The sequence below is a fragment of the Paralichthys olivaceus genome, chromosome 12 (genome assembly GCF_024713975.1).
Source record: "Paralichthys olivaceus isolate ysfri-2021 chromosome 12, ASM2471397v2, whole genome shotgun sequence".
In the NCBI taxonomy this organism is placed as follows: Eukaryota; Metazoa; Chordata; class Actinopteri; order Pleuronectiformes; family Paralichthyidae; genus Paralichthys; species Paralichthys olivaceus.
In genome coordinates, this window is record NC_091104.1 from 17,833,089 (window position 1) to 17,853,422 (window position 20,334).

Below are 20,334 nucleotides of genomic sequence, written 5' to 3' on the forward strand. Positions count from 1 at the left end.
TGTGTTAAATAGATCATTGATCACTTGGAACGTTTAACACAGAATTTCTCTGAGTTTATAGAAATTTAAAGAGGAAAAGAGGAAAAAAAAAAACTCAAACTAGATTTGGCCTCGACAGATTGAAAATAATCATCATTAAATTACAAAGCAGAGGAGAAAGGAACGGAGGCTCATGACATTTGTAAACATCACGATTCAGCACTAAATAGCACTACGTCTTTCAGATCAATCATTTCAGCGCGGCGGCGGCTCGGCTCGTTTTTCAACGCTCGCTGTGATGACAGGCTCGAACTTGTGTAGGAGTCATGTCAATTACATCGGAACAGGGAGGAACCGGAGGTGGGGAGGGCTTCCAGTTGAAACACGCTTGTTCACCATTAGCGGTCGACACCATCACGAGAGATTATCCTCTGTATTTTACATCCCCCCCGCTGAGAGGCTGTCTTCCTCGGGATGCTGGCGCTCAGACGTACTGCCATGTTAAATAACAGTGACACGGTAAGTTTGTCGGGGTCCCTCAGGTCAGTGTGGATGCTGTCGGTGCACTGGAGATGAATCAGGTGCTGGGGGGTGCCGGGATGATGGGAGGGAATAGTATACAGTCAGGTGGGCATATGTTGTCCATGACACCTTTGGAGGGGTCAGCACTTTCAGACGCTGACACATTAGTGTTCTTCACTAAGTCAACAACTGACTGTACAGTCTGTTCTGCCTCATTATATGACCTCTGACCTTGGAGACAAGAGGAAACAAGAATATGACAAACTGAGAATCACAGTAAACATGATCCAAGTTTGTTGTAGATCAAATTAAATATTTAATAATACTTATTAATTCCAACATGATAGCTAGTTTGATTTTAATTTATTTTAATTTGTTTTAATCAAATAAAGGGACACATACACATCACATAACTTGCTATATTTACTGAAAAGATCTATAAACCTGTCTGAATCATTGACTGTATATAACAATGAATGACATGGCTCCACTTCTTCCCAAAGTCCAGCAATGAAACCAAATTATGCGGAAACATTTATATATTTAACACTTTGTTTTCTTTTTCTCTAGAAAAACTGAAGTTACCTGAATGCAACTGTTAATATCTGAAGGGTTTAACTTTTTGTTTTGTTTTCTTTAAAGAAATGCATTTTACCAAGACACTGTATTTACTAAAGAGTGGGTCATCTTAAAATTTAATTTAAGTAACTTATATTTCAGTCAATAAGGTATATAGCCCTGTCCACAATATTGCGGATGATTTGCAAAAAACCTTCCTCAGTTTTTGGACCTCTCGTCGAAATGCAAATGCAGTTTGAAGTCACTAAAACTGAGATTTTTAGAAACACCTTGAAAAGCACAGATTTTGAAAGACTCCAGTTTCTGTGTGCATGTAAAATGTCGCATTTCATTTGTTGACTCTTTTGTGTTCCCGCCTGGGAGGTGTTTTGTAAAACAGGTCTTCTAAAAAAAGGTCGTGTAGACACATTTTTTTTTCAACCTACATTGAATTTGGCTCTGTCTTAACCTTTTCTTCTGATACCAGATTCTCAAATGTTGACGGTGTCACATCTCCTCAATTCTGCGTTCTAAAAACTGACGCCCAGAAACTGAGATGCTGGGGCAGACTTGACCCGCCCAGAAATCTATCTCTAATCTGGATGAAAACTGAGATGAATTCTCGCTGAGCCAATTAAAGCAGCAACTAATCCCCTTGTAACTCGGCAAAGACGTAAAGCATCTCTTTCTTTCCTCTCCCCCCTCCTCGCTCCCTCCGTTTCGCTCCACTTTCATCTCTCTGCTCTTTTATCTCACCAATAGGCACATATATAGTGCGCTGCAGACAGAGTGCCGAGCCTGGATCTTTAAAAAAAATTGAAAAAAAACATCCGCCGGGTGACGTTTTACACCTCCTGCCTGCGTTCAACGCTAAATTATATTAAATTCCACCATCACTTCACCTGCCTAAACGAGAATAATGGAGTTTGCAGCTCATACAACTAATGCAACGGCATGAATTAACAGACAGCTGGGTATGTAATTTAACTAATGGCTCACATGAAAAAAGTACAATCCACTGGGTCATATCTTATTTATCACAACTTAATCTTATTTATGATGTGTGTGCCGTGCTCATCCTGAGCGGGTAAAAAAATGTACTAATAGATGTTCAGTGGTGCTCTCTTCTTTTATGTTAGATTGTAACGTACACACACTTTACACTGATATAATTGATAGCATCGCTTTTGTCTGTGAAAGGGGGAGGGGTTTGCTTTCCCCTTTCCAGTTAATGTATGGCATCATCTCCACATGGTATGTGATTGGCTAAGAGTCACTCTACAGCAGCGGGGTAATAAAAGTTACAAATGAGCAGGCTATTAGAGTCATTGACGTGCGTAGGCTAGCCGGGCTAATTAATTGATCCTGAAACTTCATCTATTCTTCAGCCAGAGGAACCCCTTAATTAATCAGCCTTTCTATATCGTTGTCCTTCTTCATTTAAGTCCTTTTCACTGTCCTCTTTTAACCCCTCCATCCCTTCCTCTCTCCCTCTACTAACGTCTAATGTGCTGGCAGTGCAGGTCTGGAGTGTGTATCTTCATGTTTAAGTCTTGTACTTTCAACATCGAGCCTCTGCTGTTTTAAGATCCTTTCACAACGAGAGGGAAGGGTGTGATGAGGCTGGAGTGGTCCCCTTTGTACCCCCTCCCCTCCTCTTTCCCCATCTTTACTGGCAGAGAGGGCTGATTTATTGGGGCTTCCCAGCCATCCGTCAGAGCCTGTAGCGCTGGCTGCATTAACCCCAGAGACAACCCCAGCACCCGGGGCCCCTAAGTGCTTCCAAGTGGCCCTCGCTCTTCCCATCGGCGAGGAACCCCCCTGCCGGGCTCAATCAATGCCATAAATTACCCATCTAACTCCCTAAAGTCGATATCCCACAAGACGATGTTTGGACTGGTAAGAGTTTTTACAGCTTTTTGTTTTAGTGGAAACTTAAAAGCCTCATCAGTACTTTGAGCCAATGAAAAGTATGTTCACAAATTCAACAGTCCGAATTAAGAATCCAGATAAAAATAGTATAGGAAAATTACAGGTGGAGATATTTGAATGAAGGATGGCTGAATATACTATCCATTCAGCTGCGTCAGTATCGTCCATGTTGGCTCAGTGGTTTACTGGGACACAACCATCAGTAATGTTCTAAGCAAAAACCGTCTGTGACTTCATGATAAAGTGATAAGAGTTAATTTAAGAAGACAAAGTCAAGGTTTCACTTTGTTTATGAAAGGGAAATAAGAAAACCGCTGAGGGTGAATTAGATCAATAGAGAATAATTTCATCATTTGTAATCACTTTTGTATAACAAAAGTCAAATCAAATTATGTCTACACTGTCAAGAGAGGACACGAAGGCCATGAATAAATATTTACATTTTATTCCGCAGTTATTAACTAAACATGAGATGGAAGAATTTAAACCATACTTCAGTTCAGGTGCTCCTTACTATTCAGTTGTCTCAGTAAGTTAAGACACTGAGGTAGCTCAAACAATAATGGCTCCCTGAAACTGGAGCAGCAAAATGGAATAAAGCCATCATTCGTTTTGCAGATATATAATGTATTTCCTTAGACAGCGACCAGAGACTTTATTAACAGCAACTGCATATGGGAACATAAGGTGATATAGTTTAAATTCCCTTTGTTGTTTTTGGTGCGAGGCCGATACCGATGTATTGGCCAATATGTATATAGTAAAAAGTGGATGATTCCTTAAGACTTCATTATCAAACCATTATGACAGAGAATTTCAAAAAAAATTTCAGTGAAATAAAGTTGTATATATTAGATATATTTTTATACATGTCGACAAAGATAAACGCGGATAACAACATGTCAGTGAAAAGCTCTTGCTCTTGGCCGATGTTATCTGCGAAGCCATAAATAGGTCAGCCTCCAGTTAATACAAAATCAACAGTTCGACTGTTTCAAATTAAGAGCACTCTAGCGTTTCAGTTGAAAGAAACCCTTCATTTCTTAACAGGGCTTTTATTGTGAGACATTTGCATGCATTCCATATGCAACAACAGCTGGATAGGATTAAAGGATCACAAAGCAAAGATGATCACAATGAATGAATCAAACGCTGCCACTATAATCCACAACAACAAAGTAGTGAACATAGCAAAACTTAATTGTTGAGTTTATCACGTTGAAGCAGTAGAAATTCCTTTTGTGCTTGACATGTATACATCTAATGACAGGCAACACGAGTTGTATTCGGAGGTCTAAGTTGTTTGCATCAACCACACCATTGGCCAATAGAGACCTCATTACTGACAGTGTATTAAAATATTATCAAAACTTCATTTGAATAAAAGCTTTATTGAGTGTGTACAGTACGAATAAAAACAAAGACGAATCTTTAAATGTTGAAATAATTGAGGATCGTACACAGCTGTTTCCAAATTGAAAGGAAAATAGACTTAGCAAAAGGTGCCGATCCAATATTTGTCTGTTTTTTTATTTTGCCATGATGATTATTGAATACAAATCCTCTTTACAAAGAGAGCGCCTCTGGATAAAAGGTGTACGAAGCCCTGAAGGACAGGAGGCTTGTGAAGGGGTATTGTGGTTTGTATGGACTGAACAGGCAGCAGGTCGGCCACATTTCCACTTGACTTTAAACACTCGGGGTTCTATTAACATGGCCCAGTGTGTGAGGAACAAACAGCCAACACGGGTAATGATTTCTGCCTCACACCAAACCCTCTCCACACACATACAAACATACACACACTCCGTCCTTTCTCCCCCCCCCCTTTCATTTCCCAGGATCTCTTTTTTTCTCCTGCTTTTTCTCCCACTCCATCACCCCTCCCCTCTTTTCACATCAAACACTAATGTTTCCTTCAAATTCCTTTTCCTCTCTGTCTGCCAACTTTGACATCACAGGAAATTACGCTCAGAATTGGCGGCGCTGGTTTTTCCTTTTTTTTTTTGCTTTCAACTTCATTCCGCTTCCCAAACAGACACTTCTCTCGTGTGGCCTGTCATCCCCGAGACACCAGCCTCCTCCTTCCTTCTACTTCCTCTTCTTCCTCCTCTTTTTTTTTTCTTTTGCTGATATATTTGTTCTGGCTCCCTTCACTCCACCCATACACGTTGTTGGTTACATTCTTTCAAACGTACACTGTGTCTCTCACTTCTGTCTGACACATCCAAACTGTGTCTCACACTCACGCACGCAGATGCAGCGTGAAGCTAACTACACCTAATGCACTTGCTGGGCTTATTTTCTTGAGGCTAATAGGAGAGGCTTTTTTTTTTCCTCTGCGAGACATCAACAGTAAGATCGCTGTCTGTGCTTGCCTCCTATGACTGGATTAAGGAAAGGAGGCCATGAGCAGAGTACTTAATTGGTGCTGAACTGCGGGGTTAAGAATGTGTCAGAGCGTGTGTGAGAGTGCCTGTGTGATCACATCAGCAGCCTGTGCACAGGTAAACTGGAAAATGTCTGCACAAGCATATATGTGGCTCCAGACATTATGCTCGAGGGCCTGAACAGGTAAACACGCTTGCCCAGAAACGATGACTCAACCCGGACTCGAAGGTCAGCCAGAGCCGCTGGGTTACAGATGCTGTGAGTATGTTTACATGTACAACAAATACCGATCCAGCAAGAACAACGGAATTAAGGTAACAGCACAGTGACAGTGTAAACAGGAATTGTATGAAATAATAACAATATAAATGATAATATATCTGCTGAGTTGATGATATGTGAGTGTACACAAGCCCCTATCACTTTAAAAAGTGATAGGTAATCTGGTATGGGAAATTAAATACTTCAAGTAAAGTGCCCATTTTAAACATGCCTGTCTGGAAGAGCTGTTCGTCTGTTTATTCAAAGTTCAGTGAAGCTTGACTCAGTCTGCTGAACCCCGAACTTGACAATCAGTTGTGTTTGCGGTTATGAGTGTGAGCTGCTACAGTGCTGGCCGCCTGTTGTTTATTCAATCTTTATTATTATCATTGAATATATCGCTTGTCCAAATTGCAACAAATTCAACACTGCACTTCCTTGGCTCCTTGACAATACATCTGCCAAGTGTGAAGCCAATAAGGTGAATGACTATTTAGATATGGAAGCTGTAAACGGATTTCTGGAATTTGTAGATACATGTCCTGCTTACAATTTTATACAGCTATCTCAAGCATTAGACAAGTCCTCCAACAGAGTATTAGTGCCCTTTTGGAGATAAACAATCTAGACTTTTTTAGAAGAAATAGAAAGATAAAGAAAATAATATGCATACCTCCGCCAAGGCCAAAGACTCCCCTTAAATTCAATCAGGCTGCACCAAATTTCACACACTCTAGATATCGTTCCTCTGAATATGCCACATTTTTTCCATCTAGATCCATGAACTATTCCCTGGGAAATATGTGAAAACATCAAAAAATGCCTCACAATGTTAAAGAAAGTGAAAAAATTGATAATTCCTGGATCAGCCCCCTGACCCGGATCCACACCAAAATTGAATGGATTCTCCCCTGACCCATACCGTATCCTTCCACTGAGTTTCATGAAAATCTATCAAAACACATCCTCCTAAGCAGAGACAATAACTAAGAAACACATTCTTAATTTCAACCCAAGTGACTGCTGATGTTCAGGTATCTTCTGATATTCCCCCTCTTAAGTTATATGCAGTCTAAAATGACAACTTTATTCTTGTGATTCTATGACTTTATTCTCCAGACCGATTCTGAGAATCTTTTTTACTTGGTAGAAATGAGCTGTGTCGTTTACTAGCAATAACCAGATTGCTGCATTAATCAGGTGTAATAACAGTAGTTGTAAGTGCATCCACCATGTATGTGTGTGTATATATATATATGAAAGCTGTTACAAAGATTAATTTTGACGCTGCGGTGAGAGTCTTAAGTAAAAGGACGAAGGTGAGCCCCTGCACGTATCCAATACCACCACAGCATGAAATGTATGTATTGCTGCGGAGTCCGTATTTAATAGGAGTAGGGCTTAATTTTAGCAGGATTTAATCATAATAATGAAAGGCAGTCAAAGAGGAGCTTTTGTTCCTCTGCTAAAACCCCCTATACACACACACACACACTCAGTCCAGGGAAATCACAGAGATAGACGTACAAGCACATCTTTGTTGACGTCACGTTGCCTGGCAACATCCCAGCATGCTAGGCTGTGACAAGCTGAGGTCGCAGCCCTGAAGCACGATGCATCACGGGGGATTGTGCGTGCTGCGTCTCCACATAACCCACAATTCCCCCTTGTTGGTGGGATTGTCCCTCGCAGCTGATCCTGGGCCGTTTTTTTTTTTACTATGTTTGAGGTTACGGAAGAGGGTGGGGCGTCTGATTTCTCCACCTTTCAACGCAGCTGAAATCATGTCCATCTTAATTGCGCCTGGTGCATCTTTTGATATGTAATTAACAGTCACTTTACGACTCGATGCACGCTATATTTTGCAGTACACACCTGGAGCATTGATTTTTTTTTTAGCCCGCTCCTCCCTCCCTGATCAGACCCATGACCGCTTTTCTGTAGGTGAGGCTCATTATGCTCATCTGAGAGTGTGGAATTAAACCTCCTCCTCCAAACTCATTACTGTGAGCTAGATTTCACCGGCTGCAGATAGGCACTGCGGTGGTGCTGCTTTTAAAGCCAGAGCCAGATAATTAGAAACTTTAGAAGCACAGTTCCCATGGCTATAGCCAGAGTGAACAACTAATTCTATTTGAACTAATTACGTTCCATAGTGCTACGCTGTGATTGCTATGCTGACGCTCTGCCTCCCCTATGTAATACGTCCGAGGATTTCATCACTAAACAGTACCAGGGATGTATTTTTGTGCTTGTGAGTGACTGTACGTCATTATGTGCTGGCTGCACAGCACGTCTGCACATACTGCATACACCCCTGCTTGCTCCCAACTGTGTGCATTTTCACTTGCTTAAGCCCTGCGCAGGCTCAATAATGCTTATTTTGGAGTGTGTTGACATCATCAAAATGCGTCAGAGGAGGTTTAGACGTGAAGCATGGGTAATAAAGTCTGACATGAGGCCTCCCTCTTAGATCACAGTGTAACTAGTTAGAGAAAAAGTTTGTTACATTAACACTTACTGGCCTCTAGCCTGGCCTGTACTATTACAGCAGTAACACTGATTACACAGAAGTTTTCTTTGCTAGTGCATGTACGCCTATTTGTACAATATTTTCAGACAATGCAGGAATTCAGTGTATCAGTCCATCTGTGTTTTATTTTATTCTCTTTCTATTTTTCTCTCTCTGTCACTCTTTCTCTCTCTGTGGAAGCTTGCTTGCAACCATGAGAGGTGTCCCAGTCCAGACCAACAGATCCAGGCTGACTAAATATAGCAGGCAGTCTGTGACAGCAGGGGACACTGTGCTTCCCCCCAGCCCCCTGCTTCTCTTACCATGGTGCTCCGTGCAACAGTTTCGCTACAAACTACAGCATGGAGCTAAATTGTCTTCCACACACAGGAAATGTGAGACGCAGGCATCAGACACAAAAACACATACAGTGTACAGTACACAGATTAATACACAGCATACTTTTCTCTCTAACACACACACACACACACACACACACACACTTCCAGTCCAAATAGGACTCAATAAGGCAGACAGAAGCACTATTGTCTCTAACACAGGCCTATTGTGTTGCAGAGACTGTGACATGGGTCTATGTTTACTACACAGTGAGCGTTCCCCTTCACAGACATACACAATTAAAATCACATGCATACAGCAAAATCAAACACACACACACACACACAAAGGAATAATAATAAAGGATACAAACATTCCAACACCGAGCATAGAGATATGAACATCCTCACACACCCCATACACACAGCATCAAACTCATCTCTCTGAGGAGAACTGAGTGATGAACAGGAGTGACACCACCACATGCCAGGGTGTGAGATGTGCTGCCTCTGCCGTCTCAAATTGAACATGCGAAACCTTCAGGGTAAACCCACTGGAGGATGTTCATGACGAGAGGCAAACGTCCCACCGCAATATCGCTTACAACACCAGCCACACTATCTCGGATGGCACTTCAGAGGGGGCTGACTCACTCACGAGCCACGGTGAGACACGCAGTTGCGGCTGCAGTATTCTGGGTTTGTTGACATACCTGCTGTTGAGGGTACTGCATGCCACCCATGCTCATCTGGCCCCTCCCCTGCATGCCCATTGGATATCGGTGCGGAGGAGGTGACGTGTATGGCTGGCTAGGGGGGTAAGGTCCGCCCCCTGGCTGCTGTGGAGTGGAGTAAGGATTGTTGGCCATGCCGTACAGCTGCGAACGCTTCATAGCCATGAAGTCCATGGAAGAAACCTGTGGAGAAAAAAAGAGAGATAAATGATGCGTCATCAGCTCCTCTCTCTTGGCTGATATTTCACATTCATTCATGACGGTGCTTTGCTTTCTTCTCGTCTGAGAAGCGTTCGAGTGAATTCATCCACCATCTGCCAAGTTGGAAGCCCAGACAGAAGTCCACTTAATGCACACACTCCAAACCAAAGCCACCATTGATTTATTATAGAGCTGCACAGCCAGTGGAAGCCTTAAATTACTATATACAGGTCATAAACTAACAATAAATGGAATCAAGTATGAGCAAAGATGAAAAGTTTGCTGGCGGAGGGCCAAAGTAAAATGATTTAATTAAAACCTGAAGCTTGTATCTTTGTTTAAATGTCTGGAAGGTTTTTAAAGAGTTGTAAATGTTGTTTAAAACAATAGCAATAAAACCGCTATGGCCTTGTTCCCACAACCACAGTCCAACAGTGCCAATACTCACTGGAGAGCACTCCCTTCAACAGGCAGAAAGCATCGTTTTCAGATTGAGTTAATGGCTCTTGTGAGTTAAATTTAGGGAACAGGTACATTTTGAGAGTTTTGCAGGGATCCAAAATTTGCATTTCAAACTTTGTAGGTTTGAATCCCCCATAGGAATTTCAGAGCAGTCAAGGAACCTTCTCTCCATGCCACACCTTTGGAGCTACATACTGTGTAGCTTCTTATAGGAGCACAAAAAACAAGAGAGGAAAGAGAAGTTGTCAAGGGCGATTTATTCTGTTGTAAGTATTTCTGAGACTTTTTAGGGGTTGTCTGGGGTCCTCAGCCATTGCGAAATTCTGGTACAGCGCGTCGGGCTAATGCTAATCCGTCACCCGTAGCGGCGTGTTTGTCTGTCTGCCGGGTAGATAATGTGGAGTTCTTCTATCTTCCCTTTCCCCTCTCATGCTTTCTCCCTTTTGTCTCCGCTGTGTAGGATCATGTGTGATTTATGACATTTTGTTCCTACTGTTTCTTCTCTCACACTCACACACACACACACACTTACACACTTTCACTGCTCCTCTCTCATCTCCAACTAACCTCCCCTCCTGCCCCCACCTCCCCTCCCCTCCTTCCATCTCCATCACCACCACCACCAGCTCCCTCCTCAGTTCCCTTTCTTCTCCCCAACTCAATATCACCTCGTCTAGTGGAGAGGAGAAATTGCCGCTGCCTCATATTGCCGGGCTAATATCGAGAAGACATGTCAGGGGATGGGAGCACTTTATTCAGCAGGTTACGTGCAGACGGTTACGGTGCTCTAGTTTTAAAGTGGTTTTGTCTACTGAGGCATGCGCGTGGAGTAGTTTGGACTAATTCACAGAGCGTGGAGGGGAGCGAGGGAGAGTGAGAGGAAGAGAAAAAAAAAAAGTCTGTTTGGGTAGTGAGAGAGATGGAGAAAGAAAGCCAGAGAGACGAATGAGTGCTCTTGGGTGTCCAAAAGTTATTTTGCAGTGTGGAGGAGTGGGTCAGCGTGGGGGTTGTGGGGGGTCACACTGCAAAGGGTAACATCACCAGGATCACCAAGAGTCAACCACCAAGAGGAACAAAAAAAAACTTTCTGACATTTCTTTTAGTGTTATAATGTATGTACTCTCCTCTTTACTTTGTCATTCATGTACGAAGCTGCTAATAAGTAGATCACTCCCCACGCTGCAGAGGCTGCAGCCACTGAGTAATACCATCATGCTAATATACTGTAAAATGAAATATTTAACCACTAGAAGAAATTGACAAAATGATTGCCAGCAATCAAGTAAAGCACTTTAGGGAATATTCAAAGTTATGAGTCATTTTGCATAAACCCCCATTTTTTATTTTTAAAAACCAACTAGTATGTATTTTTGAAATAAAATTAGGTTCAAGAGCTAAAATGTATTACAGCTTGTATATGTTTTTGAATAGAAAGCCTTGAATTGCCAGAGTATTTGTTTCTGCTCCTAAAAGCTCAGTGAGACGATACAGAGCCAGGAGAGGGACCTAATAACTTCATTCACGATGCAACAGCTAAAACAGATTTAGCCTTTAAGTACAGTATATTGTAATGAAGCAATAAACCGAGTTAAACTAAGTGAACACCAAAGGAGGACATTGTTTTAAGATGCTTTGGATGTGCTAAAACTGACACTGGTCATATGTTTCTAATGTAACGTTAATGGTGGTTTGTTGCAGGGAAGCACATGACCTGCTTAAATGTTTTTACACACACACACAAACAATCACACACACACACAAAGGTCCCGATGCAGTGAAAGGACGTCACTCTCCGGGTCTGAAAATCCAGGGCACTGTGCCACCAGTGATATGGGACAGAAACACACACACACACACACACACACACACACACACACACACACACACACACACACACACACACACACACACACACACACACCTAATTCGACATCTGGCTCACGGATCCATCTCAAGAGGTCCTGCGTTTTCCAAAAATGCTGAGTGCAACACAAGTAAATCCCCTCACACACATGCCTGAAAAGCACGTTAACTGCTGCACTTAGAGAGGCACTGGACACGGAAAACAACTTCAGAGTTTTGGGAGCGGAGGAGAGGATGCTTGATTAAACACACACACACACACACACACACACACACTAACACTTGTGAGGGATTCTTAAATAAAGCAGCCGTGGTAAAATTATATAGAGCTATCTGACACGTTGGTCCGTCTTCCACACATGGTATTATCCACACCTATCCACAGAGGCAGAAAAAATGACAATTCTCTGCCTCCCCAAATGGAGCCTCATATCTGCTCTCATGACAAGTTCCACTAAATGAGATTTCAGCCCACTGCAGCCTTATTCTTGAGATATGCCCACTATTTCCCTCACACCACTAGGCACACAAAAAATGACAATAATTCTTGACAAATTGAAACATTTTTTTTCCCTCCCCTCAGAGAAATGGCTGTACTTAGAAAAAAAATTATGAATATGACACAAAGTGAATTGTGTATTTTGCCAGGAGGGACAGCAGAAAAAAAACAAAAAACTAGAGGGTATACAAAGAAATTGTTTTTTTTTATTTTCTTCAAATGTGTTTTTCACTTTTGTTCATCTGGGCATGCCGTTCAATGGACGTGGGGGAGGAGGCATGGGAGACAATAGTAATTCAACAGCTAAATTTAAAATTCAATTTATGAACTCCTCTACAATGTTCTGACTCTTTCTCTCGCTCCTTTTTTTTGCAAAATAAAGCCATTAAAACAGAACATGGGTGAAATTACTGTGGGGTGAAACCTGCTAAATTGCTTTTCTGAGCTCCATCGACGGCATTTTTTATGTTGCGAAAATAATTTTACTCCTTCTCGCTTTAATGTGCTAAGTTGTTAATCAGAAAGAGACAAAATGCTCGACACAAAAGGGCCGAGATATGTGGATTATGAGACACACACTGGGATCAAACAAACATAAAACAATATTGGTAAATGGTTATTATTCCAATTTCATTTTGAATGCAGGGAATTATTTGGAAAAATATTCTGATTTATCAGCCGTGGTGAATGAATAGTAGCAGGGCTAGGGTGAACGCACACACACACATGTTGTCCCTCTGGCTATTGCTACCTGTGTCCTTCACACTAGATGACCAAATAATCACCTGTCTGCATCCACCCTTCATTTCAGTTATTTACAATCTCCAAACACACACACACACACACACACACACACGGTGTAGCAATAATACAGTGAGGTCAATCTACAATCTCATCAATAAGTAATTTTTTCTGACTTAAACAGCATGTTGGTCTTCATACAACCATCCCTGAAATAGAAGATGTTCCCTCTTATGTTCTTTATGGGCTGTTTTATTGAGCAGTGGCTACTTCAGAAATAGTTTGAACATCGATAGAGCAATTTAGTGAACTATTATGATCCCTGGTCATTTAACTCTCCTAATCGGTAATAGTTTAGACAGGGGCGCTACACAGCTATGTATTTAACTGCTTGATACTCCCGAGTCTTCAGTGTGATGTGCAAAAAGAACAGGATTCGTATTTTTCAGCTAATACTTATAAAGACCTATTTGGCACTAACATGGCATATATTAAGGCTACAAAAAATGCTCCTGACTATCACTTTTAAAAAGATGTATCAAACCCGATTGTGTATAAAAATTAGGCTCGAGATGCTTTTTTTCGGTATTGATTATTTCTCATTTTCTCAAAAGGACGAGTGCAGAATCCCGGCTTTTATTCCTGTGTAATGAAACCATTTTAGCCTGTGTGTATTTGTGAGGAGAAACAAATAAGGATAATTATTGTCAACGGATCCTCTTTATCCTCAGTGCCGCGTTTGTCTCGGGAGAATCAACATGCTGCAGCCAGAGTCGGCTGGTCTGCTGGGACTATCAGCCTTGTCTTTTATGTTATTTATTTATACCATGCAGCAGAGCACTCCAGTTCCGATTACACTGCGGGGCCCGCCGAAGCCTGGGCCCCCAGAACAAAGCTCTACATTTCAGGCTTGAAACCCTGTGCATATGGGCCTTACAGTTTTGCAGAAAAATAGAGGGTGAAAAGAGAAAAAGGGAGAGGAGAGAGGGAGAAAGAGGAGAAGAAGAGAGACTGCAGCTGTGGGCGAGTACAGATCGAGTTCCATATTAATGTGTGCAAATTCCCCCGCTCCTGCTGACTAAGATTAGAAAAATTAATTTCATGGATGCAGAGACAATACTGATGTCATCAAGCGGAGAGGAGAGGAGTCGCGCGCTGTTAACTCCTCCTTGCCCGGCCTCCAAGAGGAATAGATCCCTCTGTCTTATCGGTTCATCATTTCATTTCACTGCCTGTATTAAAGCAAGTTCATAAATACTAAATACTGACAATGAAACACAAGTTAGCGTGGATAGACCTATTTCTTTTTTATTCATTTATCCTAAAAGCAGAACTTGTTGTGTAAGTGTGTAGTGAAGCCTCTGAGCTGTGTGCATGCTGGTGCTCCCTTGTGACTGCTGCATCACTAAGAGGACTAAATTCAGTGAATTATGTCCTGAAACACAATCTCGTCCTGCATCTCTGTGCGCACGCCTTGTTAGTAAAGAGGCTCGTGACGAATGACAGCGCCAAGACTACGACTGGTCCGCGGGGAGCTGGGTAGAGCCAAACTGCCTTTCGTCAGCCCTGTATGCCTGGATGGCATGGGCAGCTAGGCATGAAGGCTACCTATGAAAAATCATCTGAGGGGAGAGAGAGAGCCATGCAGGCAGTGACAGCCATAGAGGGGATTGGGGGGGGTGGGGGGGGGGGGGGGGGGGGGGGTGCGCGCAGTGTACGTTTGGAAATAATGCCGCGAGTTGAGAAAGAAAGGCAGACAGAGAAGCCAGATAACAGGCTGTTGTTATGCAGCCGACCACCGTGCTTTTGTGCTTGGCGCAATGCACATAATTGGTCTCTCTCCGGCGTTGTCCTTGGAGCTGTTGATCGGCGTGCCCTCTGCGTTTGACACCAATATTTACAACACACACAAACACACATACAAACATCATGGTACAAGGAAACGCACACCCTCTCCTATCCAACCCCCTCCCGTGTGCATCAGGAAAAGTTGCCGGGCGTTCGGTTCGTCACGGCCGGCGCAAAGACGTCCTTAAGAGAAGAGGGAGGTGGGGGGATGGGAAGAGGAGAGTAGAGGAGGGGAGGGAGGAGAGGAGGGAGAGGAGAAGGAGGAGAGAGGCTGCTTCATCTGTCTCGAGTGAGATTGGGGTCGCGGGTTCGCCGGAGCCCTTTTCCTTCTCTGAGACAGAGCAAAAGAAGCAGCGGAGAGAGAGAGAAAAAAACCCTCAATGACAAAACGAGATGTGCCTGACATGCCGGCGACACGCTATTAGAGAATGAAAACAAATAAAATGCAATTGTCTGCAAACAGCAGAGGAAACGTGTGGAAGACCAGAGGCTGCAAATTTGCCAAGAAAATCTCCTGCTAAGGTGCAGTTTTCTGAAGAGGAATGAATTTATTTTGATTTCCACAGGATAACAAGTAGAAGGGATGAACGAACAGAAAATATAAACACACAGTGGGACTAAACACTGCGACATTTGTTGTGTTTTTCAAGTTTGGTCAAAGATCAAAATTCAAAATTCTTCAAAACATGCTGACTGTTACAAACGCTGAGCATGTGTCTTTAAACCATATATGACAAACTGCTACAAACCAGCAGCGTCTCCCCATCAAAAAATGTAAATGCGTTCAGGAAATAGCCGTTACTGATGTGGCGGAGTGCGAGCCTTGCTACATTCCCAGTCTTTTCTTGTCTCTCAGTCCATGTGCGCTTCCTGCCTGTCGTGACCCTGGAACAGAGGAGAGACGCTGAAAAAGCCCATTTCTTCTAAGGGCCGTGGTGGAACGAGAGGAATGCGCTCCCTCTCAAACTTCCCCAGCCCGCAGAACCCCATGTAGAGATGCTGTTACACAACCAAATGAAAGAGAGAGAGAGAGAAAAAAACGGGGGAGGAAAATGACAATAACTCCATCTGCCCCAAAGAGCGAGAGCAGGCTATTTGAGTAAACGCGCTGCCCTTTTTGCTTCCCACGTCTCCCGGAGCTAAGCCAAAATGCTCATATTAAATATGCAGGCTCGATTCCCCCCCTTTTATTCAAGGAAATCACCACCTTTGCTAATGGAATGGTATTGGAGAGGAACTGCGTTTCTACAGCCTGGATAATTATGAACGAGGTCCCGTATCACCAAGTGTGTTTATGAATTAGCAATGGTTATTCATGATATTGTGCTCAGAGTAGGGTGAAAATACATAAGTGAATACTAAGCGAGCAGACCAACAGAAACGATGTTAAAGGGTCCTGAGGGGGCTTTCTCTGCCATCCATTAGTCTTCCCTGTAAGGCAAAGCTTAACAAGCTCCTCTGACTGGGAGGCTGCCCAATGAAGGAGAGGGAGGAGAGTAAATTATAATTTTGAAAGCCTCATCTAAAGTAAGTCCTAAATAAGTCCCACTCCCTGTTATTAAGCTCCTTTCCACCTTTCCACCTTGAAAACAAAGTCTTTTAAGTAATTAATAAAAAGCAAATGCACTGTGTCTATAAAAAGAAAGTTGTCAAACTAGGTCACACCCGTGGTGCAGTTAAAGAGGCTTCCCACTAAAAAACAAGGATTTACATTCATGCTGCTTGTTTTGGAGCCCTGCCCAGTCCTCCAGGGTGGAATCATCCATATTTCTCCTGTGGGTGATCCATCACTTCAAATAAATAAATAAATAAATAAAATAAAAAAAACAAATAGCAAACAGATATCCTGACCTTCCTTCCTCAGGCGGATATTAGATACTCATTAAAAGTCACCTGAAACAATTTGAACCAAATTGATTTCATTATCGGACTCGGCACGACACAAGAGGCCCGCACGTCTGATAGCTCAGCGGGAAATTTACAAAGTTAATTAGAAAAAAAATTGATTTTCATATTTTTTTTTTTTTATCCCCTCAGCTCGACCATCGTGAAGTGACACGGGAGAGGGGGGGCCTGTTGATGTTCAGTGCGGATGTGAACACAGCTGGTTGGAGGCGCGAATATTGTCACTGAAGCCAGAAAATTTATTCCAGCTTTCAAGTGTGTGTGTTTGTGTGGCTATGACAGATTGTGAAATAGCACATGTTATGGTATTGTTCTTTCCCTCCAAACTCCACGGCACTAATATCTCTTCACCTCCTGCATGTATACACTCAAACTCCCCTGCACCTTCTTTCTCTTCTCCACCTCCATGTACCAGTCACTGCCGCAGCACCAGCAGCCGTCGTGGCCTCAATGTTACCCCATAATGCATGTGAGCCTCCACTCTTCCACCTTGCTGTGAAGGCTTCCCCGGAAACGGTGCTCCTCGACCTGGGTTAAGGGCCCTGGAAATGGGTTTCTCTCCTCCCGCGGCCCCTGCAGGTCACCCTCCGTGAGGCCCCAGGCTCTGTGAGCCCGGGCCAGGCCTCTTCATCTCCTGGGCCCTGACTGGGAATCAATCACTACCAAAGCTGGCCGGGAACTTGAGGTGGGGGAGCTGGGTTCGATCAATGAGAGGCTCCAGGCTTGTGGGAGCCCTGATGCATGGTCTGACTGCACATTCACACCCCTGACTCACACTGAACTCTACCATTCACTCTTATTATTGCCAAGCCCCAGGGCAGCTATGTTTATGGTGAAGCGGGTGTGTCAGACTATATGAATAACATATGACTGAGAAAACTGATTGATATTTGCAATTAATAGGCCGTAATTAGATTTGGAAACAATCACATTGAAATTGTCTGTCCAAATACATTCTCTGCACGGTACCAATCCGTTTGTAATTATTTTCTTTTCCATCTTTGAGTTTTCATTAGCTAATTTGTTTTTCCAAAATAAAATTAATGAGCAGCTAAAATTTACAGTGATTAAATTCAACATTTAGTAACCGACAAAATCTGTTCTGGAAAAAGTCACAATGTGGCCAGAATAAGTACCCTGATCATGAGTTGTTTTACACACTGAACCTTGACCGACCTTTTATGTTCAGGTTTTTATTAAAGGCCAGACATATTAAAGGAACGCACATATTTCCCTGGAGAGGCGGCAGATCCTTTGGCTGCAACACACAGATTTCACCATGTGTCAAAATCTGTGAAAGAATGTGTGTGTGTGTGTGTGTGTGTGTGTGTGTGTGTGTGTGTGTGTGTGTGTGTGTGTGTCTATTGTATGTATTCACCCTGGCTCTGTGCCTGCGGACCAGTGTATGTTTTACACATTACAGTTCCTTGTTAAATGATTTTGGAAAACAATACGAGTAAACACACACACATACAAATCAGTATATTAATCAACTATAAAGACACAGCTTGTCTGTGAATGCCTGCCAATATCCCTGAAATTAGAGGTTTTTTTATATGTACGCATGTCTTGTCTGTAAGTGTGTGTGTGTGTGTGTGTGTGTGTGTGTGTGTGTGTGTGTGTGTGTGTGTGTGTGTGTGTATTATATGTATTCAGCCATTTGGCAACGTGAACCAGATCATGTTTTACATACTGAAGCAAGTCAAAATGATTGTAAAAACAATGAGTTAACGATACATGAGAACATGTCTATATATGAATGTATGCACACATACCATTGTATTGAGCAACTATAAATAAATGCACAAGAGCGCGAGTCTGTGAATGTCTGCCAATATCAGTGAAACGTGTATATGTTTTTGTTCGTGTGTGTGTGTGTGTGTGTGTGTGTGGAAGCATGTGTGATCAGTGTGTACCATCTGTGTCCAGATGTTGTGTAGAGAGCAGGCTGTGTGGACAGCCAGACAGTTGGCAGGCCTTCTGACAGGCCTGTGTTCCTTATTGATAGAGGGATCACAGAGACAGAGGAGTCAGCCGTGCTCAGCTAGACCACAATATTGGCCTCTCTGCTGTTATTCATCCCAGTCAGCCAGGAGAAAATGGGATGTTCTGAGCCAAGTTTATAGCTGTCAGATCTGGGCCAAATAGGAGTTGAATAGGTTTCAAACATTTGGAAAACAGCATGAGGAACGTTTGATTTGTCATACAGATGCAGCCAGATTCTTGTGCCAGGGCTAAAGAATTTCATTGTATTTCAATTCTGACAAGGATTTTAATACAGATGACTATAAAGCCTAACCTGAAACACACAGCCTGGTGCATCACAGTGAGTAGCAGCGCAGGCCAACATGTTTGGCGGAGTGGTTCGACTGGTTTCTGATTGTTTGTGGAGGTGAGATTGAGGCCCTGTGCAAAGAATACTACATGTGTACTTTACTTAGTAATCTTAGTGTTTAGGCGGTCATGCAAAAACTTAGTTGATCAAATAAATCAAATACTTTTCATGTCCAGAGGCGATTATCATAAGTACAAATACTACATATTATACATACATTCTTTATAGTTTTTATAGTTTTGTTCTTAAAGTTTTCATGTGTTATGTGCTTGATACCTTGCTGTTGTAACGCAACCAATCTGAAAATATAATAAAAAATACAAATATACCAAACCTACAGTAATCTAAACACCTATGACAATAAAGGCTTTTCTATCTTGGAGTAAAGGCCAAGACGATCTTGCACATTACCCCACTTTCTGTACTTTAAGCCTCTAAAAAAGGCATCTGTTGACTGCTTACTTTCTATTATAGCCTTGCATATCTGTCTTCCTGATCCCGCACCCCATGCCATCTTTCTCTCCGGGCTCCTGCCAGAGTTATGAAGCAGGGCCGACGTTTATGGAGGGGCAGACCTTTTTTTCCCGGAGCTTTGATCCAGAAAGTTCTATAGCCTATAGTTTTGCAGGGGTCATCCAGGAGCAGCCATGTGGGCAAGCGGTGTGTGTGTAAGTGAAAGCATATTGAGCTCCTCATATCTAAGCAAACCTCGATGCAGAGGCTACTACAAAATAAGGGCTTGGAGGGTTTGAGGGGTTGTCAAGGTGCATGTTGGGTGAGTGCACACGTTTGTGAAAGCTACTCATGCGGATGTGGGAAAGGAGGAGGACCTCAGCACTAATCATTGAGGGGAAAAAAAGTGATTTGGAAGCCAACCCAAAATTTCATCAGGCAGTATCACGGCTCTCCTATCTGTCACTTCTCTTTCATCAAACCCCTCCGTCCCCTATTCAAATTATTCATGCCAGCAGCTAAATATATTCAAACCATTCTGTTTACTTTATTACTCCACTTTTATTCTGCTCTTTTCCCCACATTTGTTTACAAGAATAAAAGCCTACTCTGACAGAATTATCCCTCTGCACAACAAAAATAAATCACAGCGCTTGCACACACATCATTCACATTCAAAGAGCACAGCTAAATTATAGATGGCCCCTTTCTCCCCAAATATGCATTTCATTAGCATTTCCTTCGCCTGTTGTCTTTTTTTCCCTCTGCCCGCCTGTGCTCACGACCCACTGATGTATGTG

The 20,334-nt window shown here is 42.7% G+C and overlaps 1 protein-coding gene across 7 annotated transcripts in view; it reads right to left on the reverse strand.

The window, feature by feature from the left end:
* Positions 1-20,334, reverse strand: part of LOC109627887 (AT-rich interactive domain-containing protein 1B-like) — a 204,397-nt gene that overhangs the window by 136,260 nt on the left and 47,803 nt on the right. For all 7 annotated transcript variants that reach the window (XM_069536161.1, XM_069536160.1, XM_069536157.1 and 4 more), the window contains one exon: positions 9,207-9,410. In XM_069536161.1, coding sequence (XP_069392262.1) covers positions 9,207-9,401 — 195 coding nt within the window. In that variant the 5' untranslated portion in view covers positions 9,402-9,410. The remainder of the gene's footprint in view (positions 1-9,206; positions 9,411-20,334) is intronic.